Here is a 25,608-nt window from a genome sequence, read left to right on the forward strand (position 1 = left end):
CGTAACCTTTATAACTTTTGCAACAGTAAATTTGCAACAGTTAATTCTTACCTCCTTTTTTTTTTTCACAGGAAAAATAGGTTGATAACTGATAATTGGGAAGTAGATGGAGACCTTGTGACCCTTGAAGATGAGATTGGAGAGGGAGCCTTTGGTAAGGTGTACAAGGGAACTCTAGTTAAACCAACCAGCTCTTTACACCAGAGGTTCTGTTTGAAGCCGTGCAAGAAAACTTCGAAAACTATCAGTGGAAGTGAAACATACGTGGTTGCAGTAAAAATGCTTCATAGTGAGTAACAATTATTCCTGGTATTAAAATATATAAGATAAAGTGGATGAAAAATATCAAGTTCACCAACGAGAATGCCACTTGGGAGTAAGGATCCAAGAGGATTCAAGGATTTAAATACTACTCTTGAATGTCACTAAGAGATCTACTTCAATTTCTCATATGTCTTGCTGTTTATTTGCCGCACAAACGTTTTGCCCTTCGGGCTTCGTCAGTGTACAAAACAGGTTTAACCAGGTTTTCATGTTTTACTATTTTGTACACTGAAGAAGCCCGAAGTGCGACACGTTTGTGCGGTAAATAAACAGTAAGACATGTGAAAAAGTTTGGAGTAGGCCTCTTTTACATTCAAGATTATTTCATTATATATATAATTAATTCATTTGTAATCAGAAGGAGCAACTACTTTCATCATAGATCGCTTAAATGTCTTTCACTGAGGCATATGCTCTACGGTAAAGTGCTACACAAGCTCTTTCGAATAAGAAAGTAATTTTTTTATGAGGTCAAATTGAAGCCACACTCAAGAATGTGACTTAAGTCATTATAGATGTAAAGCAATGGTGCTGACTACAAACAGCAAAAATCCTTTTTACGGCTTAACAGTCCAGTGTAAGCCAAAGGTATTTCTGAAAGGCCTGATTTAATGATGAGCTGACGGCCGTTTTTAGGTCCTTGGTGGCAATTTACTCTAGACAGGGTCAGGAACCAATAAGATTTGTGTAACATATGTTTATTAATAAATCTGACTGGATTTGCTAAAACGTGGCTAAAGAAATTTCAAGAGCATTTTAACAATTTGACATCTAAGTCGAATAGAAGGCGGTTAAAAGTCCCTAGCTAAGGCTTTAGAATGGCAACTTTATTGCTAGCAATAGACGATAAAGTTCTCTCGCAGAAGCACAGGCGGCCCAAGCTCACTACACGAACGAACGTGACTCTTGCTTGCGAGCGGTGTGTTACAAACGGCTATTTACAAAGGATTGTATGGGATGTAAACTGTTTTTCTTAAAAGTGCGAAAAAATGTTATGTTTTTAAATAAAATCGACATACCTTATTGTTGTTTGCCGGCGTCTCAGGCCGTTTTGAAGTGTTTTCGGCGAGTTAGCGCTATTTTGGTGTGGAACACCAAAATAGTAGTGAGCTTGGGCCGCCTGTGGCAGAAGGTAACAGGATCTTGCGATGAAATAAACATTTGAAACGTCCAGAAATTATGACCTTTTGGTCAGTCTAACCATGAGGCCGGCATAGCTAAGTGTCTGCCGAAAACAGATTAAGAATCCACAATCTTCGAGCACAGAATAGGCTTTTAAGACAAAATCACCGAAACTAAACACTCACGAGCTCAACCACATACCTGATTTTTGTCTGCCAACGCCTTCGATAAAGCACACAAAAAATGACTTTCGCGGCAATCAAAACACTTCCGAAAACCACTCATAATATTTCCACATTTAAAACGGGCGAAACGTCGTCAAATTACTCCGAAAAATCCTCGTCTTCTCCACACACATCGGCGCATGGAAACTCTTCTCCACTCACACAGTCGATTTATTCAAGATCACGGATGTAAACCACCGGTTGAAAAGGAGACATACAGTATAACAATTTTTAACTACGTCTTTGGCCTGGTCAGAAATCGGCATCAATTTTCATCTCGCAGAATAGATTTCACCCCTAAAACCTACTTTCAGCCTGTACTTTGTCAACAACGGTTAGAGCGTCGACTTGAACATAGTTTTCGCATCGTAAAACAACTTCCATTTCACTTCGCACCACAGCAGATTCAAGAATAAAACAAAACAGGTAAGATTTTATCTCTTGTTTAGTTGCCATTAGCAAATTGCAAATAAGAGCGTGGGTTCCCTATGCTAGTTGTGAGAATTAATCCTTCATAAGGCTTAATGATGCCTTCCGGAAACCTTTGCTCAAGGCAGCCAAAAAAATTCCAAGACAACCCACTGCGAGAGCCGAGTTTAGTCTAATATGCGCGCTGATTTCAAATTGACATAGGGAGAATTATGGGAAGTTTTGAGAAACATTTTTTTTGGGGGGGGGGAGCGGGGGGGGGGGGAGGAAGAGGGGGTAGGTTAATAGCCAGTGAGAAACTCATCAAAGTCTATGTACTGCAGCCTATTCAGTAAATATTCGGTACAAATTAGATAAATAAAAAGTAACCGACAAAAAAAAAAAAAGAAACATGCTTCACTAAAAGACTCAGAGAAGGTATATGAGAGAGATTTCTATAGGCATGTTTTTGCAAATCCAGTCAGATATACATATATTATATATATATATATATCAAAGCTCGCAATATGATGCCTTTTCGTCTCAAGTCCGAGATTACTTTCCCCAAGCTTTGAATGCGGCCTTCAACTTTGTCTGAGCAAAAACCCTTGCCGATAAAACCGGACCAGAACCGAGCCAGAGAAAAACATCCATCATTTTCCCTTTTTCCATCAGGTATGCCAGATGAAAGTGTACAGCAAGAATTTCTCGACGAAATTCAGTTGATGAAGGCGGTGGGGTCGCACAAGAATATTGTTAACATGGTTGGCTGTTGCACTGTGGAGGAACCCATGTTTTTGTTAGTTGAATATGCCCCTTACGGTGATCTTCTGCATTACCTCAGAAATCATAGAAAAAAGGTATTTGTATCCTCTTTCAATTTATTCATGTTTTGAAGTTGCCTTACCTTTGTTAGGGCGATTCTGAGATAGGGGAGAGGGTACTCTCTTAACTGACAGGCACGATCCTAGAGATGTTTAACACAGTGATCTTGTCATAGCCGTAATCTGCTTATAACATTCAAAACGAACTCGAACCAAAAACGCTTTTAGTTTAGCATTAAGAATCGAGATTTCATAGAGTATATACTTCGCTTATTACAAATCGCTTGGTAATTGTTGTTTATTCAGATTTGCCTAGAAAACACTCTATGTTGTTAAGGTTAATGATCGGTATTGCTTTAGAAAATTGGAAAAGAAAGCTGCTTAAACATTTAAGTTTCTTGAAGCTTCAGTTCCTAACGAACTTAGTGTAAACACAATCTACACAATCTCATCAAGACACAGCACCATATGATGAGTTACCAACGAGTTCTCTACGAGCATTTACAGTGTGAAGATTGAACATATTTGAAGAGTTCCAGTTCTGTTGAAGTGATTTCTGCTTCGCTCTACGGACAAGTTATTAATATTGGAGACCTTAAGATCGAGGTTTGGTTATTTTACTGCAAACGTCAAACTGCGGTTTGCGGTTAACAGTTTCACGTTACCCGTCTGCCCATATTTGGGACTTAAGAATCACGAGTGGTAGCTTGCGGCTGCCATGTTTGTTTTTATTCATCCACTTACTTCTATTTTAGCTGAGAAATTGTCTTCAAAATTACTTTTTTGAAATAAAACTCGATAATCAATAAGCAAAAGAGTTCTAAAAAGTCGTATTTATTCTTAAACGTGGGATTGTGGTATTTTAGGGTACAAGAAACCTTGCGGTAAATCACTTGCCTCTGGAGCGTGGCCTAGCCGTACAAACGTGAACCTCAAACCGCAAACCTGACAGCAAGGCTCTGGTCACGTGACTTCCTGACGTTCGCGGTTCGCGGGAAATGTCGGGAAAACCTCAATCTTAAGGTCTCTGTTAAAGAATCTGTACCTCTGGCATTGTTTGTGACGTCGTCCACGCAGCTAGTGTTCTACGGATTCCTACTCCTATTCCATCCTTTAGTTATTTGAATTATCCCTTCTATTATCCGTCTACTTATCCAGCGCAACGCCGCGCATTTCGTGAGAGTTAACGTCCCAGAACACCCTAAAAACCTAACGTCACATTGTGAATAAAGTTTAATGAACCGTGTCTCATATATGAGGCTTTAGGAGAAGCAAAATAGACGGAATCAAATGCAAATTTCTAACAGTATTTTTCTTCTTACGTCTTGGCTTAAATGTCATAAGTTCTTTAAACTAGCTCCAGCATCAGAGATTATAGTGGAGCCTTTACACGTGAGAGCGGAGCACCATACCTAAGATAATTTGAGAATGTATCCATCCGAGAAAATTTGGTTATGACGTCAGTGTACGACCGAACGCTGACCGTACAGACTCTGGCAGAAGGAGAAGGGAGTTCGGAGTCAGCCCGTCGGGGGAGGATTATGTTTTAGCGTAGCCCCATGGCTAAGAAAATTTGGTTCTTTCTACTGGTAGTAAGCTAGTGCAAGGCTAGTGTGGGATGGCCTATTGCACATTCATGTGATAATCAAGTGACAGCTGTCAAAACAAGGTATCCGCTGACAAGTATCAAATGACCTTATCGCGGGCTCAAGATTTGACCCATTGAGGTTAAGTGTTTTGAAGACTTCCGCTGACAAGTTTTTGGGTGTCAACTGATCACAGGCTCAAGATTATTTTTTAACGCATACAGCACATGAAATAAGTTGTGCTTATGAGCAGGCCGTCGGACTTCAGGCGCGAAAAGTCAGCCTTTTTACAGGTAGGGAAGGCAGTTTCTATTCAATAATTTTTCTCCTGGACCTTACTACCGAAAAAAAAATTTGACTTTGTTTAGCATGGTCACGCGTTGGTCACTCTCTTCGTCCCATTCTTATCTCAGATTGGTCAAAATTTGACAGGTGAGCATTAGTTTACGTGGAAAATTTATGCAGCATCTGGAAACTTGTTTACTGATAGCTCAAGCTGACAAAGTTTTTTGTCGTCTGATCTCATTATGTTTTATCCGTCTTTTTGCACTGGAGCTACAAATGAAATACATCTGCTATCAAAAGTCTTTTGTTATTCATGGCTGACGTGTTTATTGTGTTTTTGGTTAAGAAATGCTCCGCTTGCGAAAAATGTAAGCGGAAATCATAGTTTTCAAAATTAACCTTCTCTTCGTACTTCACCTTGCTGGATGCGTGAGCGGGTTCAAAAATCTTGTAAAGCGATTCTGGCCTTACTTGATGCCGGGCTTTCAGAAGCTGCATCTCGACTGGTCAGCTTATGTAAATCTCATGTTTGTTTGTTTATTTGTTGTTTTTTTGGTTTTACGACCTTTCAAGAAGTCGAGCGTTGTTTATGCCGGCAACTTTGACACGTTTTTAAGATTTGAGACAATAATATGACATAGTACAGAACTTAAATAGTCTTAGACATTTTCTGGCCGAAAGAAAACGGTGTAAAGAATATTTGGTTATCTTATTGGTTATAAAAAGAGAGCTTTGAAAGATATTCTTGCCTCGAGTTCATCTTGAAAAATAGCAAACATGGCGAAGCCGGCTTAAAACTTGGCAGAAAATCTGTAAGGTTTCATTCATGACTCAGGATTTTCAGGGACACGACACTCTCAAATTATACATATCTTCGTGAATAAAGATTATTTTCCTTTTAAATGTTTCATTAAATTATATTATTTATCTTGATTGTTTGTCAAAATCTCTTTCTTATTGCTCTGTCGTTTGTTTTCAGTGGAACGTGAATCGCATGCAGGAGTACTCAAAATGCCACGCGTATCAAATAGTTTAAAAGATTATGGTGTTTCAGAAGTAAAATGCAAACGAAAATGATTCCGAGAACTCTTCCTGGAAGGTGTGTTCAATTTTTTGAAAAAACTATTTGTTTTATTTTGAACTCTATTGACGGGTTACAAGTGTGGCGCTTGGCAAAATTCAGAAATCGGAAGTGGCTGATCGGATGGGTTATTTTGGAAATTGAATTACATGTAAAATAAGATTTCTTTTCCGAACGTTTTTGCTTAAAGCCCATTATTACCCGTCTTAGTACATAATGGCAGATTGACCTGACTGAACAGTCCCTTCTAATAGTGAATTCTTTATATAAAAGAGGTTCAAGTTTTTGTTGTTTTTATAATTTGCTGTGCAAAGGAAGCGCGTGCTTCGGTCGTCCTGGATATTGGATGAGCGCAATTTGTCTTGTAAGGTTATTCTGTGAAAAACTGAAGAATTATAAGTAAAGCAATGCAAAAGGTGATATAATCTCTGTTCGAGGTCTGAACGATAAACAAACAACGCCTGATAGTGTTTATCTAAGAGGTGATGAAGGCTGGTTATTACGCGCTAAAGTAAACTCGTAGCGACCCACCCACAAAAAATCCGGCCTGAGTTTTCATGTTGGCCTTTCCTTTGGTCAGAGATAACACCGAGAAGTTATGACTAGTAAATTGGCTGCCACCGAGGAACCTAGTGTCTTAATGGCGTTTATAGCTTAAAATTATATTTCGCGGGGACTGTCCAATTAAAATAAAGTTGGTTTTATAGGTGGGAAAATAGGTTATTTTGCTTGGGAAGAATTTGTTTCCTCGCCTAATCTACTTTGATCAAATGTTGATTGCTCTTTTTTGGGTGTACATATAAGACTATTAACTCGATGCAAGACTTTTTTCACTCTCAGACTGTTTGAAAATTAGTTCCCGAAAATCACCCTGCTCCACCCTTTAAAGTCATATGAATCTCTGCAGTCTGATTTGTTGATAAATAGCAAGTTTATGGTTTGATTTTCAAATTTATTTACTGGAGCTACGCTTTTAGCCCTGGCTAAATGTATACATTATCGATTAATTGTATCCTCTTGGCGGCTACGCAATATTTGCAAAAGGGCAATGGGACGAGTAGCAGTGCTTACAACCTACGCCTCCCCTCTCGTTCCGGGGAATAAACAGGAGAAAATCCTAGAAACGAGGTTGTAGCACAGGTGAGCAAGACTTTGACACACATTCGCCATTCTCCACTTTCAAATTACCCATAATGCACATCAAGATTCACCCCTATGCTTTCAAGATGGCCAACTAATCCTTTTGGGATCGTCCTAAGTGACCCGATAACAACAGGTACAGTTTTCTCAGTTCTCTTGCCAGGTCTTTAAATTTATCAAAATTCTCTTTCTCCTTTAGTTCCACCCTAGCATCCCCTGGTACAACTGCATCAATAATTTGGAAAACTGCTTGTTGTTTGTCTACTACAACTAGGTCTGGCCTATTGTGTTCAAGCCATCGTGTCTACCTTTATGTTCTCTCGGACCCAACGCTGAGCATTCACAAACTGTGTGGCTTACTTATTCTTCCGCACTCTTGCACAACCTGCAGTATTTTGAGCTGACAGCCTGCTTGTCAATCTTTGCCTTTACTACACTGGTTTGCAGCGCTGGTCCTGGACTGCTGTTAACAATCCCTCTGTCTCCTTCTTGAATTCCCTCTTCTTCAACCACGTCCAAGAGAGATTTCTGTTCTTACCTTCTGTCTGTCTTAAAAACTGACCATGTAATGTTTTTCCCTTCCAGTCCTCCACTTTCTCATCATTCCTCTGTTGCTTATACTGCAAAGGGTCACTTTCAACTTTAGGCTTCAAAACAGGGCACGTAGCTTTAAGCAGCATTTCCTGACTCTGCTGGACATATTGATTAAAACTCATCTGCTGCACCAATCAGCTCACGTCCAGCTTCCTTCCTTGGCAAGTATATTCTACTTGTATTTGCTCGAGTGTTTAGAGCACCATAATTTGTGAACAACTTTTTTTGTCCTCCTGTCAATAGCTTCCACCTAAAGAGCGATACAGCTCTGTCATTAATAGCTGCCATAACATTGCCTCCGTTCAACTTCGACTTCAGATTCGATCATATCCTTTGAAAGTACTCCTCTGTCAGTTTTGCTTTCATTTCCTCCTGGAAAACATTTCCAGCCTCTAGCGTGCCCAGATACTTGTAACCCTCCCCCTGTTCCAATGCGGAAATTTCCCTGCCTTCCGGTAGCTTTAAATACCGTCAAAAAAAGTTGTTTCTCCTCTCTTCAAGATTACGCATGCACAATTTTGAATACCGAGCTCCATAGCAAAATCTTCATTATTAATTCAGACAGTCTGGACTAATGATTCAATCTCAAACTCGTTCTTTCCATACAAAGTTAGGTCATCCATAAATAGTAAGTGGTTAATCCGCATCTGGTCATTGCGTAAGACATACCCAGGCTTCACCTTTCGGAGTACCAATGTCAGCGGGATCATAGCAATGACGAAAAGCAATGCTGCCTCCTGATTGTGTTTTGTTGTTTGGTCCGAGATATTACTCCAAAATTCTACAGCTGCATCCGCATCAGGAGCCTCCGGTTCTTCCTGTACATCTCCATCCAGTTCCTTAAACACTTGATATCTGTTGTTGACAAACAATCTGTTCTGCTTATACTATTTAATACTCTTTCAGCCTTGGTCCATGCTGGGGAACGTTTAAGAAATTTATGAACTATCGATCGCGTGGCTAACGACTGAACCGTATGACCCCCCTTCTCGTAAGGTGCCATTTCATCGGTCAGGGAAAACATAACAACATTGTTCATCATTATTTTCATAGTTTTAGGTTAGGGTAGCAAACCATTTGGCGTTTAGGATTAGAAGAGTTGCTACATGGCCTCTCTCCGGAATGAAGAAAAATAATTGTTGGTTTTGACATGACGTCACTAAAATTTAAACTACAAAACTATCAATCCTACTGAGATTTTACTTTCATGATTTATGAGAGCAGCTGAAAACTAATATTCATACAAATTTTCGACCCCAAAGGGTTCTTGGTTTTGTGATAGAATATGCTGGAATTTCTAAGCTTTTGCGTGACGCGGCATTTACATGACGGCCGAGAGAGCTGTCTTTTAGGTTAAAAAAGTGACTTATTTAGAGGAATATTACTATCTGAATAGTTAATGTATTAGAAAAAGTATTGCTTTAATGTTTATGAGTTCCTCGAGAGATAAATTCTCGCTTTCGTTGCAAAACTCAGTAACAGATGCTTCTATTGACTTCCGGCCGCCATGTTGATGCCCATCCGGATGGGCACCAGCGTGGCGTATCCATATAAATTTCTTTAAATTTAGGTAAAACATTACTCCGAATATCTCGTATATGAAAAATTGCACTGGCCTGAATCTTGACGAGGGTCTTTGCATATTTAACTCCTTTTATTCCCAGATTCTGGACTTTATCTATTGAACGGTTTTGATTTTTATTTTGATCTATTTTAAGTGGCGTGCCACTAAAAACCAGCAATATGGCCGCCAAATACATCCTTTTAGTTTTCAAAGTTCTCCTTTATTAACAAACCTTGAACATTCTTTTCGGCAAATAAACAATTAAGTTGAAAAAGGATTTTACAAAAATCTCAAGAGTAGGTCTCATTTTCGATTTTAACTTGCAAAATCGGTCAATTTAACCAACTTTTAAATTTTTGGCTCAATTTGTTTGGTTCTGCTTTGAAAATGGAATAAAAATTACTCAGAGACAATACAGTGTAAAGAATTGTTGAGAAAAACAGCAAAATCTTGCCAATTTATGACAAAAAGGGACTTTAAAAACTAACTAAAACATTCAAAACGCTTTGATCACGTGACTGATGACGTCATGTCCCTCTTTTGGTCATGAAAATTATTATCAGGTAGAACATTACTTTCCTAGCCTGCGTGGAAGGCGTTTGAAGGGAAGGGAAGGGAAGGGAAAGGGAGTTTTAGGTGCGAGAGAAACGCGAGGGGCGCGCAAGAAGGGAGGGAGGGAAACGCCTGCCAGGAGACCATTGTTTTTCTCGTTTTTAACATCCATCAGGCGAATGTTAAAATCCTGATTGGTCCGTCTTCAAAACATGTCAATCACAGCCTTAATACCTTAATCCAATTGGCTGAAATCAACATCACGCTACTGAGTAACTTAGTCGATCTTTCAGTATCATTTAAAAATATGCTATCAGTAAGTGAGGCGTGATGAGATTTCAACTTACTAATAATGTTTGCAGAATTAGCCTTATTGTAGATCTTGAAGTTCAGCTCTTCTTTCCCTGTTACCAGCGTTCTTTTGCTGCTTTTGTATGCTCGGCTGGATCCAGTTCGAGAGTCGGCAAAGTGTTTGTAATTAATTTCTCCGACAAACATTGCATGCAAGTTGGGAAGTCCAACACGATACCTTCAGACAAAACGTAACAGATTTATGCTGGATTTTATTTTACAAGCCACGCATGGTTGCGACTTTCTTCCTTCAACAGACGACCGCATTTATACTTTTTTTAATAGTACCTTCACTTCAGATTTCTTGTTTTAGGAAAACAAAAGAAAAACAGTACGTGAAATACGACTTAAATAAGCACATCGCGGCCAGACTTATTTGACGGCTAGTCTTTCGCAGTTGCGTCATTTTTGCATACATAATTAGTAGGCGGGATGGCGAAAACAATGGTTTCCTGGCAGGCGTTTCTCTCCCTCCCTCCCTCCCTCCTGGTGCGCCCATCGCGTTACCCTGGCGCCTCAAACCCCCTTTCCCTTCCCTTTCAGACGCCTGCCACGCAGGCTATTACTTTCCCGCAAATTTTCTCTGCCGTGTGATAAAATGTTGACTCTCTACAGCCCTCGCGCTAGTCTCCCGACTTTTTCGCTCATGTTCAATACCCCCTTAAATTTCAAATGCCGGACGTCAAAAGGAGAGCTTGCTCGCAGGCTATGGTCTGGCAGTCTTCTACGTGTCAAATTGTCAAAGTTATAAGGTTTTTAAAAAATTGCCTTAAAGGATTCTGAGAGAGTTTTTGTGATAATGATAATTCACTTTTATAATAAGTATTATTGTTATTATTATTATTATTATTATTATTATTATTATTATTATTATTATTATTATTATTATAACGCAAGCCGAGTGTTAGAAGAAGAGCAAGCCACATTCAAGCCATTTGTTTTTAGCACGATGAGTGGAATGGTGGTCGAATGTAAATGATACCATAGTAGGCATACGGAGCTTGTTGCTACGAAAAAGGGTGAAAACTGTGTCATGAACTCGGGCAAAAGTATCCTTTGCGCTCCTGAAATCAGCATTGCTGGGCTTAAGAGGCTCCCGAGGATCTAAAAAAGTGAAATTAGAACTATTGGACGTTGACAGTATTTTAAGAGGACTCGCCAATATTCACTAAGATATTGAGAACACTGCGTCATTTATATTTTTCATTTTTCATTTTTGTTTTTGTTTTGTTTTGTTTTGTTGTTTTTTTTAACCACAAAAAGGAATATTATTGTAGCCCTTCTGGCGCGCGAATGTTTTTGCTCTACTCTCCCCAATCTTCCTCTGTCATAAAATCAAAGATGGCGGCTACAACAACACGAACATGAACAAGCTTTCGCCCACCCAAAATACGCCTGCTATGTAGCTCTAGGACTTTTTTTCTTTTCAAAAAACAACATTGGTGCTTGAAAATAGCTTTGTTGTGCTTGAAAATAATTTTTAATCGAAATAAATGTAAGTCGGTTTTAATAGTTAGTTTTGTTGTCGATAAAAAGTTATTTCATTATTATTATTATTATTATTATTATTATTATTATTATTTACTGTTTGCTATGAGGTATCCTTAAGGCCGCGGGGGCAAATTTTTGCTTGTTCCACATCTTTTAAAACGCTTATTTCTTGGCTGTTTTAGAGGCGATTTAAATAAAATTTTACAGACAGAACGTGAAATGGTTAAAGTTTAGGAAGGTTATTTTTTATTAGGTAGACCGCGCTTTACAGCGATTCTTTAAGCCACAGTTGTACCAAACTGGGAAATCGTGAATTTGTGCCCAAGCTTGTTTAAAGAATAGAAGACAGCGCTCTGAGATTTTATTAATGAATGATCGGTCAATCCCATAGTGTGTCATGTATTAAGCAGATTTCCCACCCTCCCAACATCCATAGTCTTTGTTTTTAATATCTTCAGGGTAATACAGTTGTCCCAAGAGAAATTGAAAACAATGCTTATGCTAACAAGGTGAATTATGGGATATCAAATGAAATGACGAATACGTTCACATTAGATTTCCTTTTTTGTTTTTACTTCTTGCAGGCTTGTAAAGATAAACGTGTATACGTTAATATTCCAATGTCAAACGAAGAGCTTGGACGGTCAAACACATTCATTACACCGGAAGATCAGATCAACACTGGCGGGGAAACCAAAACCTTGAATACTGAAGAGGAAGAAAAAGAAGACTGCAACGAGGAGATTTTGACTCCTGGAAATCTAATGGCGTTTGCTTGGCATGTCTGCCAAGGCATGGTAAGTAAGACAGCGGTCATTTCCAGTGAAGAAAAAGCGCCGAAATTCGCCCTCTTGTTAGCTCAAAAGGTTTGGTTCCGGAATGTTCTAGTCCAAGGACTTAGTGTGATTCCCGGCTAACCAGCACTCAGGGTATTTAAATAACTGAGGAGAAAGTGATGCTTTTGCTCTGACATCTGCAAATGGTTAAACTTAGTCCCCTCGGATAAGCTAGCACGATTAACTCAGGGCCCCTTCTAACGGTAGTTTTTCAGTTAATCTGACTTTGTAGGATGTTGAATTTCTATTTTTTTTTTCTTGCTTGCGTAAGGAATACCTAGCGAGAAAGGGTTACGTTCATCGTGATTTGGCTGCAAGAAATGTGCTTATTGGAGACAAGAAAATTGCAAAAGTGTCAGACTTTGGACTGAGTCGATACGTGTATGAAGAGAAAGTTTACCATGGCAAACGGAACAGGAAACTTCCCTTCAAATGGATGTCAACAGAAGCTATCTTTGATCAGACATTCACGACGAAGAGCGATGTGTAAGATTACTGATCTGTTGATTGATAACTGAAAAAAGGGCTTTTTCGACACATTCAAAGTTCATATGAATTGTAATTTTAATCATTATTCATTCAAAATATTTCGCTGTTTCTGATTGGATCCAGTCCCCCAATAAATTCTTCATTACCAACTGGCGCTTACTATATTTGGAAGATGCGACCAATATACCATCAATTCGATGGTATATCTCCTTGGAAATGAGGTTGATCGATGGTATATTTGCCTGGAAACGGGGCTGCTTAGGAAACAGTAAACTTAAAAAAAATAGCGTTCATGGCTATTCGAAGACGAAATACATGTAGCTGAATTTATAACTCAAAACTGAACGGAAGAAATGCGAGAATATATCCTGAAACCATGTGTATTTTAAAAAGTCTACGAGGAGGTCAACTTATTTAGGACTTAAAAGTATTTTGAATGAATAATAAAACAATCGCCCTTGGTGGATAACATTTTTCTTGATCTGCATAATACCACATCGTACTCACGGCCTCGTTAAATATTTGATAAATAGAGCGCGCTTAACTTTTTGATGCTTATAACACGCTAGTAAAAGAGGTTTCTTTCCGGAGGGGTTTTTAGCATTTACGAAGTCGTTCTCGTTGCCGACTGAACCGTGTGACCGTACAATTCTCTCCCTGCTCGTAAGGTGTCTTTTCATCGGTCGGGGAAAACATTAACACAACATTGTTCATCATTATTTCCCTTGTTTTAGGTTAGGGTAGCAAACCATTTGGCCTTTAGGGTTAGAAGAGCTGCTACATGACCTCTCTCCGCGGAATGAAGAAAAACAATATGACCGCCAAAGACACCCTTTTAGTTTTTAAAGTTGAACATTTTTTTTTTCGGTAAACAAACAGTGAAGTTGAAAAAAGATTTTACAAAAGTCTCAAGAATAGGTCTTCTTTTTCAATTTAACTCGCAATATCGGTCAATTTAACCATCTTTTAATCTTCTGGCTCAGTTTTCGTTTGCTTCTGCTTTGAAAATGAAATAATAATTACTCAGAGACAATACAGTGTAAAGAATTGTTGAGAAAAACAGCAAAATCTTGCCAATTTATGACAAAAATGTACTTTAAAAACGAACTAAAACATTCAAAACGCTTTGATCACGTGACTGATGACATCATGTCCCTCTTTTGGTCATGAAAAAAATTATCAGGTAAAACATTACTTTCCCGCAAATTTTCTCTGTTGTGTGATAAAAGGTTGACTCTTTACAGCCCTCGACCCAGTCTCCCGACTTTTTCGCTCGTGTTCATTACCCCCTTAAATTTAAAATGCCGGACGACAACTGGTTATTTTTAAATGCCCCACACAACTGAAACCTCAAAGATGCTATTTGCTTTTAACTCGTTAATAAAATCTTGTTACAGCAATAAACAGACCTAATTCGGAAATAGTCACCTGACTGAGACGTCATTACCTTAGATGTGCCATGGGAGGATAGTTTAGGGCAAATGTTATGTTGTTGTGGTCTAACAGTCTTCTAGGTATAAAATTGTCAAAGTTATAAAGCTTGTTAAGAAATTGCCTCAAAGGATTCTGGGAGATTTTTTATGATAATTATAATTTACTTTTGTAATTATTATTACTATTAAGGCAGTACCGGCGCATTATGATAGCCCTGTGATGGACTTTTAAATCATCCTAACTTAATTCACTTAAAGGATTCTGCAAGTAAAAAGAAATGCTCCGTCCATCTAAGTTATTATTAGCATCCGTGAGCGAAGTGCTCTTTTAACTCCTTGATCAGTTTCATTGATATTAACATACTGCTTTTTTCAATTACAAATCCTATTCTTTGTGGTATTTCTTACAGATGGGCCTTTGGAGTGGTACTTTGGGAAATAGTTACTCTAGGTACGATAATAGCCTAATATATCTCTACACAACTTTGAGTACACGATGACTTTAAATATCATTGATTGTGAAATGCGTTCGCGAATAATATGAAATTAAATTGACGGAGTTGTAGCTATTCAGCCCTTTTTTTTTCAAATAAACTTAGCATTAGCCTATTCAGCACATGATCAATTTATGGTTAGGCGCAATCGTTTAAACCATTTTTGGAGGAATTGCGTAGAGAGGAGACACTGCTGATAACAACTCTGTTGTGATGATATTAACCCTCCTTAAAATTATTATGTAATTGCATATGTGCCAGTTATAGTGCAAACCCTGAAAGATGGGAAAAAGTGACTTTTGAACATTTTTTTTAAAAGACTTTTTTCGCCTAATTAAACAGTAATCTGTGAAAATGCTTGGTGACCTTAGTTATCTTTTGCGATTGCAATAGTCCTACTTGTCTTACATAATCAGTATCGTAACCGAGAAAATACTTCCTATTATTGGGCACCGGCCGTCCCAAATACTGGTTCTTGTATATATCATCATATCAGGTGGAACACCATACCCTACCATACAGAGCAAAGAACTGCTGCAGTTTCTTAAGAATGGATACAGAATGGAAAAACCAGACACTTGCAATGAAGAGCTGTAAGTAATCAAAACTACTAATGATGAACAGAGATTAAAGCAGAATATTTTCTTCTGCTGTCTACTGAGCCCCTCTGATGACCTGTTACAAATGTTGAACTCGGAACTAAGGAAACAACAACAACAACAAAAAGAAACTGAAAACGCAAAACGTAACCAGACCAGGAGACTGTTAATGTTCTTAAGAGCCATTTTCTGAGGAAATCGAGAATCGCAAGACACTCGTCAAAAAATCGAATTTTTTATTATTTTGCCAAAACATCCCTTTTAGTGACCTAATTTAAGGAAAAATAGTTTTGGGTTCAAACGATTCATTTTAAAGGAGAAATTAAAAAAAGTTTAAAAAATCGATTTTATTCCTGTTTTTCGAACAAAACACGGCAGGATGCAATGGCAACTTCGAGAGAAGGGTGAACGCGTAAGAAACATTCCCTGACACTGACACTTCACCGAATTATTATTTTGTTCTTACTCTTGAAAACCTTAGAAGAAAAATTGAAAAACAATGTCTTATATTTTTATAATCGACAAGTCTAAAGAGGTCATATTTGTGACGTTAGACATGCTAGAAAACGAAGGCCAACTTTGACTATTAAAAAAGGCCTCTGGTATATGCCGCTTGATCATAAAATCAATATAAAATGGAACCTTGGCTTTTGTACTAACTTACTGGAAAGTTTTAGCTCTGGAAATCAAATATCATCCTGACACTAAAGCAAGCGGTGAGAGCAATTGAATTGGGAAATTTATGCAAATTAGACGGCTTGCAGACGGTTGTCAAACTAAAAGAAAGGTTTTACATGAAAGGATTACTCACCATTGCTTGTAACACGTTTTTACGGCAAGGAAAGTTATTTCCAACTTCTGTTGCGTCGGTTTGAGTCACAAAATCCATAATTTTAAGCCAAAAGGTCCAAAAGACAAACGCACGTTTGCTCAGCGACTGCGCCAGAATCCGGCCGTGAATCGAAATGAAGTCACAACACGTCACTGCGGTCCTTTAGAAGCAAGAGTTGCAAGAGTTTTTACTTCAGTCAGGAGGCCAAAAGATTGAAAATTCATCGCAAACTAATGACTTCGATTTTGAAAACCTTTCATCACTTCAATCGTTCGCCGGCTGATAATAAACATCACACAAGATCGTATGACCTTTGGCGTGTGACCGGAAATCGGTCACACCCTCAAGTCACGTTAGCATACTGTCACGAATTTCGATTTTTCACGTTTGCTTTCGACAAAAAATAGACTCATCGAAATAAAATCAGGCCTGCTTTATTTATTTATTTATTTTTAAATTTCTTTTATAGCCTGCAGAACTTGTTCCCCATGCATCGCGCGTGTCTCGCGCCCCCAGTCCGCTTCGCAGTGCTAGCGTGAAAAGCGCAAAAAACTGAAATTGACTCCTGTTCTGCAGTTGATTTCTTTTATAGACACCTTCTAGGCATTGACAGGCTGTGAAAAAAGTGTATTTTTATTATTATTATTATTTTTTGAAGTGCTACATCATTTTCCTATAAATTTCAAACGTGACTGCTAAAAGACTGTTTGCAACCCATGGATGGAGAAAAGCTGTGCCGGAGAGAAGGTCAACCTCCCAGCCGAGCCAACTTTTGCGAGCGTTTATATGAGGAAAAAACTGACCACTTTGTCCGAGTCAACAGTGCTTGCGCATGCTGTCTTTGTCTAGCCTTGACCGTGTTGTCCCAACTACAATCGGCGACAAAATTGTTGAGACAAATAGGGATACTTCGGAGAACAAACGAATCCGCACCCTCCCCTGTCCCCTCCATTCAAAGTTGGGGTGTTTGTTGTTTTCTATAGGTAGCTAGAACAAGGGCACAACATTGTACGGAGGGGATGGGGGAGGAAAGCTATATTTCCTCCTTTTGAAGTTCATAAAACGTAAAAAAGCCTACTTTTGGGCGAAGTGTCTCAACTCATTTTGTCGCCGATTGTAGCTGGGCGAGCCAAAGTGGAGAAATATTAGCCGGGCTGGAAGGGTGAGGCCACCACTACCGGCTCAGTGGAGGGCTGACTTCCGGAAGCCCTCAACTCCGCCCACTACTGGTAGTAAGGCGTCTATCCGAACCAACCTTTTGTTTCTCATGTAAATGGTTTACCAAGTTTTGTAAGGAAATGGAGGAAAAGTTGGCTCGCCCAGGGTAGCTTGGGAGGTGAGTAAACACCAGATAACCCCAATAATAAGCACAAACTTTGATTGTCAGTTAGATGTCTACTATTTTAAGTAAGCGACCTGCATGTGATTGTCGCATCCATGCCCCCTTCCAGATCCCCTTTATTATCGGTAAGCCTCTGATAGGTCAAAGTTATACAGTCGTACCTCCCGTAAGCGACCACCAAAAATGCAAAGACTTAGTGGTCCCTAACGGGAGGTGGTCGTTTAGAAGAATCGGACCACATGGGGTCTATTCCGAGAAGAGGTCCAGGCACATTCTATTAAATGGCGGTGTAACAAATTCCTGGCAAAATATTATCTTTTACCTCTTTTGACAAATACAGCTTTTAAATCATGCTCAATTTAAAGAGGGATTCAGGTGAGTGAGATATAGAATAGTCTAGCATCACAACATAATCTTCACTTTGTTGGCTACATCTACTAAGTTAGGATATGTGTAGTTCCACGATGTCGCTAAAGGTCTTCAAATTTTCTAAGGAACATAGTGCACACAGCAAAAATAGAGAGCAGAGAATGCGTCAATTGGTCGCTTATGGAAAACAATTAACCGTAGGCCTACTCTGGGACCTTAACTCGCCTTAACTCGCCTTAACTCGCAACTTGAGATTATGTTCAAATTTCCTTATCTCGCCTTAACTCGCCTAAACTCGCATTATCTCGCACAAACTCGCCCAATCTCGCCACTGCCAAGTGGATACCAATTTTAATATCTCATACTACTCTCAGTGTAATTTCACAGTTACTCCGTAAAGGGAAAACGCCAAAGAACACAAATTTCAAAAGTTTAACAGATAGTGATTTTTAAGGAAAACAGGGTTTTTACCTTTAAAAAAATATGTAATTGACCAATCCCATCCTTCTGGAATTTCCAATAGCCTCTGTGGTAAGGGTATTTCACCACTAGAGATTCGATGAGGTTTTTTCTTACTTAACATTGTCATGCCTTGGAGTCACAACTGGACTGTCAATGGAACTACCAGGAACAGCCTGAACATGCACTAACTCGTTGCCTAATGAAAAGGCTTCAATGCTAAGCATGGCAGAAATTCCAGAGGCATGGGGTCACAGGGTCTAACAAATCCCACATTCACTGTTTGTGTTTTGGTCCACAAAGTAAGTGACATTAACTAAAAGCACTAACAGTGAATCCACGAAAACGTTTTCATAAAATAGTTTAAGTTTTAGTCTTACACTTCTACGCAAGACAAAGAAACACTCTAATTTCAAGATTGCTTTGAATCTCTCAATTGAAGAAAAAAATATTCTCCTATGATTTGTTTCTAATTTTTGGGTTAAAATAAGAAATCTCGAATTTAGAGTGAAATACAAAAACATAACACCAGAATATCAAATTTTTAGTTTTAAGCTGGCTAATGATTTACAAAAAAAGTTTACTTGTAATGGAAAGTTTAATTACTTTGCAAATATAATGCATCCAAGCTGCTTATGACATATGAAGAGTAGTAGCTTACGTATCATCTTATAATCTGATGAAGCTTAATGAGGATTCCAGCTGACAATCATCAATGAAAGGCTAGGATGTAGCCATAATCGAGAATCCTTTAAATAGTCCACATACTGATTGCAGTCCATATTTCTTATAAATAATTCTTATAAATATTTACCTCGTAATAGAAGATCTGTACATTGGTTCAACGTGACATCCTGTATGGCCTACATTGCATTCAGACTGGCAACCATAACCCAGGCATGATTCAGAAGACTTGTTACATTTAGCCCTTAACTGAATAAAGGATTGCTAAAGGTACAATATTTTGCATCGATAGCCAACTTCGTTCGCCATCTTTGAAATTACCCAGAAGATACTGGTAACTCGTGTCTTCCCAGGCCCCTCTCGCTCAGCCTATTGTCCTCAATATGCTTTCTGGGTAATTTTCAAGATGGACGGGAAAACTTCTGAAGAAAAGGAGGAGAACTCGTGCAAAACTTTTGATGTTAAATCGAGAAGTTTCAAAATGTATCACATGCAGGTAAGCTAAGCTAAAGCTTTTACCCTTGCAACGTTAACTCTATAAAAGCCTTGTTGATCCCAGGCCACTGGCAAGTTTTAGGTTGGAAGCTTCAATGTGGCGTACGTGACATAAAAACACGCACAAAACGCCTGAGCCGGTGATCATTTTGTAAAAATGCGAAGCAGGAAAGTCAGGAAAGATTCATCAGTGACAACTCTTAAGAGTTTGGAAGACAAAGCCGATAGTAGAGAGTGTTTTCTTGTTAATCAAGTTAAATAAGGTATAGTCCTCTGCACAACTATTAACACTTTCTGACATTTTGTAAAAAATAAGTAAGCCAAAACAGAAAATATGGTCATTTATTTTTTTGCTGTTTTGCTAGGCTAAGAATGATCAAGAGTTTACTATCAAGTTAACTTGATCCTCCTTTCTTTTGTAGAAATCAAGGTGTCTCTCACAGGATTGTCCAAGTTTAAGGAGGGAGTTTCTAAAATATGGGAACTGCTGTCTTTGCGAAAAGGCATCAGGCTTCATTTGCAAGAAATTAGAATAGATTATCCGAGGAAACGAAAACGCAATCATTTCTGGCAGTGAAAACAAACAATTGAGCTGGACTCCAAGGGAAACCATCAGTGACGTGGAGAGAATGGATCAAATGGAAGACTTAAAGATAAGTCGTAATTTTCAAGGAGAAAGAAATTTCATTTCATTTCAGTAAAATTGATTGTGGCATAAAAATTTCCTCAGCTGAGTTGTAGTTCGTCAGCTTCCCCGGATTTTTATACTAGTTCTTTGAAGAACATTGACACAGACTGCAAAAACTTTTTTTTTTTTTCAATTCTGGAGTTAGTGATAACAATTGATGACATGTCATGTGATACCTATTATGCTCACCTGCCTATTAAAACATAGTGTTATTGATTTAAAAAAATAAATTAAATTAAATTAAATATCCTACCTGTGCTTATACTACAGCTACATTTTTTTTTATCAATTCATGATTGTTTTGTTTTCATTTTTTTTCCTCACTACTGGTAATTTATTACTCTGCCAAATAATTATATAGCTTTAATAAATGATATATGATGATGATGACAATGATTATTATTATGATACAGCCACCAAATGGTCTAGTTTGGAGTCTAAATGCTATATAATTAATAAAGAACAGGACTCCATATCACTAGCATATCCATACTTAAGCTTGTCCAATTAGGAAAATATTTCAGTTTATTAATTTAAACAAGATTTGGCTTCATTCAACTTTGGAGCTCATCTGAAATTTTTGGTTTAATTTTTTCGTAATTGGACAACATGGAGCCTACTATATATAATTATATAAGACATACTAAGATTCCAAGGCATCTTTATATGTATGTTACTAAAGCATATTATAAGTTTTAAGCCTTATAACCTCAACATAAGATGGATCATTTTCCCTTAACTCGCCTTAACTCGCCTTAACTCGCACAAACTCGCAACTAATAGGCGAGCTCAATTTTTCCTTATCTCGCCTTAACTCGCCTAAACTCGCATTAGCTCGCACAATCTCGCGGCGAGTTAAGGTCCCAGGGTAGGACTAACCGTGACGCCCAAAAAGTGGTCGCAGTCACTTACAGAAGGTGGTCGTTTACTGGAAGTTCCAACTGTAAGGCCTTGACTGGGAAAATTTGGTCTTTTGGATTGGCAGTCGAACATGGAGGTTGGACTGTGTAAGCCACCATCACCTCACTGTGAGTGACGAGAGCCAGGAAAGTATAGTATACACTCCCTTAGGATACACAGAATCGTTGTTTTGAGGTCCCGTTTAGCGAAATGGATCATTCAAGGGAGGTGTTGAAGTCCCATAGTGAAATTTATAAGGTTTATGGGTTTTTAGTGCAAGACGAAACACAATACTTAGGGCCCTGTTGTTCAAACGTTTAACAACAAGAAATCACTATCAAGCGAATAAGAAGAAGCAGGGTGAAAGCGTTAGTCCCGGGGGCGTTAGTCAACTTTTCGAACATACAGCCCCTCAGTCACTCTCCTCCGCAGACTTACCCTGGGCGACCAGGATAGGGGAATATAATACTCGACCTTCCTTGCATCATCGCGAGAGCCTATAGCCTTCACTTTCTTTTGGCTCGTCCTACAATCCTACCCAACGTTCGTGGGACAGGAAGGTCTGCTTGCGAGGCTTGGGAATCTAGGGAGACTATGGTAGCATGGTGCAAATAGCCAGGATGAGCTACTTTGTCCACACGAACCAAGAGGATTGGGTCTGCTAAAAGAAATCAGGTGTAGCTTTCTGTGATAAGTAATATTCCAACAGTATAGGATCATAGTTTGAAGCCATTTCACAATCACTAGTTTCCGCGCACCTCTACCGGCGAGTTGTGGACAAAAGCAGCTGATAGCTGTATGCGAACCTTTTTTCCACAAAATGGTTTCTGGGTTTTCGCATTCGACAGTGTCATGTATTGATTTTTTTTAATCGTAGTCGAGGTCTTTTTAATTATATACTGTCTATCTGACTGACTGTTTCTTTGTGTTTTTTTTTTCTGGTAATAACAGGTTTCATAATTTGGTCGTGGTTGGGGTTATAGGCTCCTGATCGTGAGCAAATAGCGAAAAAATCAACAAGCAAAACCAAAAGTAAACTGTAGCGTTGAATCCGTTGGCCGCGGAGAATTGGTATTATTCTGCAAGTTCTTTACTACAGCAAGAGAGTATACTCCCTTGACTATGGGACATTGGGCCGGGGGAACTTAGTATTTTGACCCGGCATAGGGGAGGAGGGGAGGGGGAGGGGGTACTCTGGCCAGATTCCAAGTCACGGGGATGATCGAAGTATGTTTTTTTCTTAGTTTGAAAATATTTTGAACAATTTTTTTTTTTTAGCTGTGGCTTTACTTAAGTATTCAAAATATTCGTTCTTTTTTGGTCTTAATTTTCGCTTCCACGGATCACTCACGACACTTGGAATCCGAGGTACCCCTCCTGTTTAGTACTTCGAAAGTAAAAAAGCTGTTTCAAAGCCTAGTAGGTAAATAAAAGAAAAATAAATATGCATGGCTGTTTCTACTGCGATGAGAGGATTTCTTGTCAAAAAATATGAAAACTGTATTAAAATTGCCGACAACAGCTACGAAAATTTCGTGACAGCATGATGACGTGACTAAAGCGTGTGACCAATTTCCGGTCACACCAAAGGTCATACGATCTTATGCGATGTTTATTATCAGCCGACGAACGATTGAAGTGATGAAAGGTTTTCAAAATCGAAGTCATTAGTTTGCGATGAATTTTTATTCCTTTTGCCTCCTGACTGAAGTAAAAACTCTCGTAACTCTTGCTTCGACGTGTTGTGACTTTATTTCGATTCACGGCCGGATTCGGACGCAGTTGCTGAGCAAACGTACGTTTGTCTTTTGGCTAAAAATTATATATTTTGTGACTCAAAACGACGCAAAAGAAGTTGGAAATAACTTTCCTTGCCGTAAAAACGTGTTACAAGCAATGGTGAGTAATCCTTTCATGTAAAACCTTTCTTTTAGTTTGACAACCGTCCGCAAGCCGTCTAATTTGCATAAATTTCCCAATTCAATTGCTCTCACCGCTTGCTTTGGTGTCAGGATGATATTTTATTTCCAGAGCTAAAACTTTCCAGTAAGTTAGTACAGAAGCCAAGGTTCCATTTTATATTGATTTTATGATCAAGCGGCATATACCAGAGGCCTTTTTTAATAGTCAAAGTTGGCCTTCATTTTCTAGCACGTCTAACGTCACAAATATGACCTCTTTACACTTGTCGATTATAAAAATGTAAAGCATTGTTTATCAAATTTTCTTTTAGGATTTTCAAGAGTAAGAACAAAATAATAATTCGGTGAAGTTTCAATGTCAGGGAATGTTTCTTACGCGTTCACCCTTCTCTCGAAGTTGCCATTGCATCCTGCCGTGTTTTGTGCGAAAAACGAGCATAAAATCGATTTTTCAAACTTTTCCTAATTTCTCCTTTAAAATGAATCGTTTGAACCCAAAACTATTTTTCCTTAAATAAGGTCACTAAAAGGGATGTTTTGGCAAAATAAAAAAAAATTCGATTTTTTGACGAGTGTCGTGCGATTCTCGATTTTCTCAGATAATGGCTCTTAAACTTTCTTGTGTCAGTGACTCTTTACCTCCCTGTAATGGGCCCCATATTATTTGGGAATGGGTGCCTTTTGAATTTTCTTTTTTTATATAAAAAAATGTGTAGCATTTTTCAGTATAGAAAAAAGGAGAGGTACGTGGATCTTTTCCTTTAAACCTTCGAGTTGAATGGAAAGCGTAAGTAATACAGTCAACGCGAAAGAGAGTTTTAATGTTACTCGTGGCCAAGCAGTTAGTTGAAACTTTCTTAACTTGGTTAATTTCTGTTAATTTTTACAGTTATAAAATGATGCAGGACTGTTGGCAGGATAACCCCGAAAATCGTCCCACCTTTACTCAGATTCGGGAGAACCTGGAGACCATAATGCAGAAGAACAATCCATATCTGGACCTGACTGCTGTGGACGAATCACAAGCCGAATACAATGTGCAGTCTTTCGACAGTATGGAGGAGGAGTCCAGTGATGATCAAGGTGACGACAATGTTGCAGTAGTGCTCCACGAGGGTATGCAACATTGATAAAAAATACTAAACGATTCGTTGGAACCGACATCATGCACTTAAGTAATAATCCATTGTTTTCCTTCTTTTCAGAGGCAGTTGAAAACGCAAAGGAGAACATTTCGGAAAAGGATCCAAAGTCCACTAATCAATCAGTGGCTATCAACACCAAAACTGAAACCCAGCCGGGAACAGGGAGTAATGATTGTGCAAAGAATCCTCAAGGTTCTGAAACCTGCGTGCTTAAATTGAATACACTGGAAACGCGTTTTTGAGGATCGGGTTCACAAGGATTAACCTTCTGGCCCCTATTGTTCAAAAGTTGGATAGTATTAAATTGACCCACAGGATAAACTACTATTCATTGGTTAAGTGTTAGAAAAACCATTACGGGATGTTATCCAGATAGTTATTCATCCAGTGGACAAGGGTATAATCCACCCCTGAAGAGCTACGGCCTGTTTAACAACTCGCTCCATGTAAGGTAATCCGGATTTCGAAATGTAGAAAATGTTTGTTTTTCGAATCCGAAATCCTGAACCCAGTAATTCAAAGCAGATTTATTGCTAATCCAGGCTTAAATTTTAATACGGTTTCTTTTTCTTTAATTTGTTCAAAAGCACTTTCTCGGTAAATTTTCTCTATTCTTTTCAGAGCAGCCAATAGTCAAATTGTGGAAAAGAAGAAGGTCACTGAATTTGCTTTTTAAGCTTTCATACCTTAGTCAAATTTGGCACTTACCTTGCGTTATCTTAACCTAGCTTTGAACAACCCGTCCCTGGGCTTTGGAATCCGTACAATGAAATTTCGCTCTAAGAATTAGGAAGCCCACTAACGATTGGAATCCTGATTCAAAGTTCTACTGACAAGGAATCTGGAATCCAGTACTTGGAATCCAGAATCCACAGACTGTCTTGGGTTACCTTAAACGGGATGGAGGGGCTAAAAGAACAGCGCTATATAAAGAAGATAGTTCTTACAAAAAATACTTAAAATTGCATGGATTAAAATTAAGTAGTATTAAGACTGAATATAGCCTTAATTATGTTTAGTCTATTTAGTTTATTCTAGGTGACGTTTATGAAGGACGTGTTAAGGAACACTTTAGTTAATAAATCATGACGAGACTGCAGGCATATCACAAATGCCTGCGGCTGATATGTTGTTAATTATGAAAGGCAAAATTTTAAATTTAAGTTAAGGTATTAGTAAGCGTGAAAGTGGAACTCGGAGTTAACATCAACTTCAGGTTCCTAGAGAAAATATGCAGTCTATTAACGTGAACTCTAATGTCAGGTGATATTTCAAGTAAAGTAGTAATTGAAATCTATTCGAGGCAAGTCTCTACTCTCATTGTTGCCTGAGGTAAAAAAGCTCGTTTTCTTACTTTGTATCCACTTTTTCTTTG

At 38.5% G+C, this 25,608-nt stretch overlaps 1 protein-coding gene across 1 annotated transcript; it reads left to right on the forward strand.

Annotated features, from left to right (window-relative positions):
• The first annotated feature begins 2,762 nt into the window (after window positions 1-2,762).
• Window positions 2,763-25,530, forward strand: LOC140928477 (proto-oncogene tyrosine-protein kinase receptor Ret-like). Its single transcript, XM_073378230.1, has 7 exons — window positions 2,763-2,938; window positions 12,131-12,343; window positions 12,654-12,868; window positions 14,715-14,755; window positions 15,295-15,391; window positions 23,978-24,204; window positions 24,294-25,530. Exons 1-7 carry the CDS (start codon window positions 2,804-2,806, stop codon window positions 24,473-24,475), a joined length of 1,110 nt encoding a protein of 369 aa, XP_073234331.1. The 5' UTR covers window positions 2,763-2,803; the 3' UTR covers window positions 24,476-25,530.
• The last annotated feature ends 78 nt before the right edge of the window (window positions 25,531-25,608 follow it).

Source organism: Porites lutea, chromosome 2, assembly GCF_958299795.1.
Source record: "Porites lutea chromosome 2, jaPorLute2.1, whole genome shotgun sequence".
Lineage (NCBI taxonomy): Eukaryota > Metazoa > Cnidaria > Anthozoa > Scleractinia > Poritidae > Porites > Porites lutea.

Excerpts from the sequence above, each read along its gene's own strand:
- LOC140928477 (XM_073378230.1), top strand. The coding sequence starts at position 2,804 with ATGAAGGCGGTGGGGTCGCACAAGAATATTGTTAACATGGTTGGCTGT. Across the intron at positions 12,344-12,653 it reads GGCATGTCTGCCAAGGCATG|GAATACCTAGCGAGAAAGGG; the intron begins GTAAGTAAGACA and ends TGCTTGCGTAAG. Across the intron at positions 14,756-15,294 it reads TTGGGAAATAGTTACTCTAG|GTGGAACACCATACCCTACC; the intron begins GTACGATAATAG and ends TCATCATATCAG.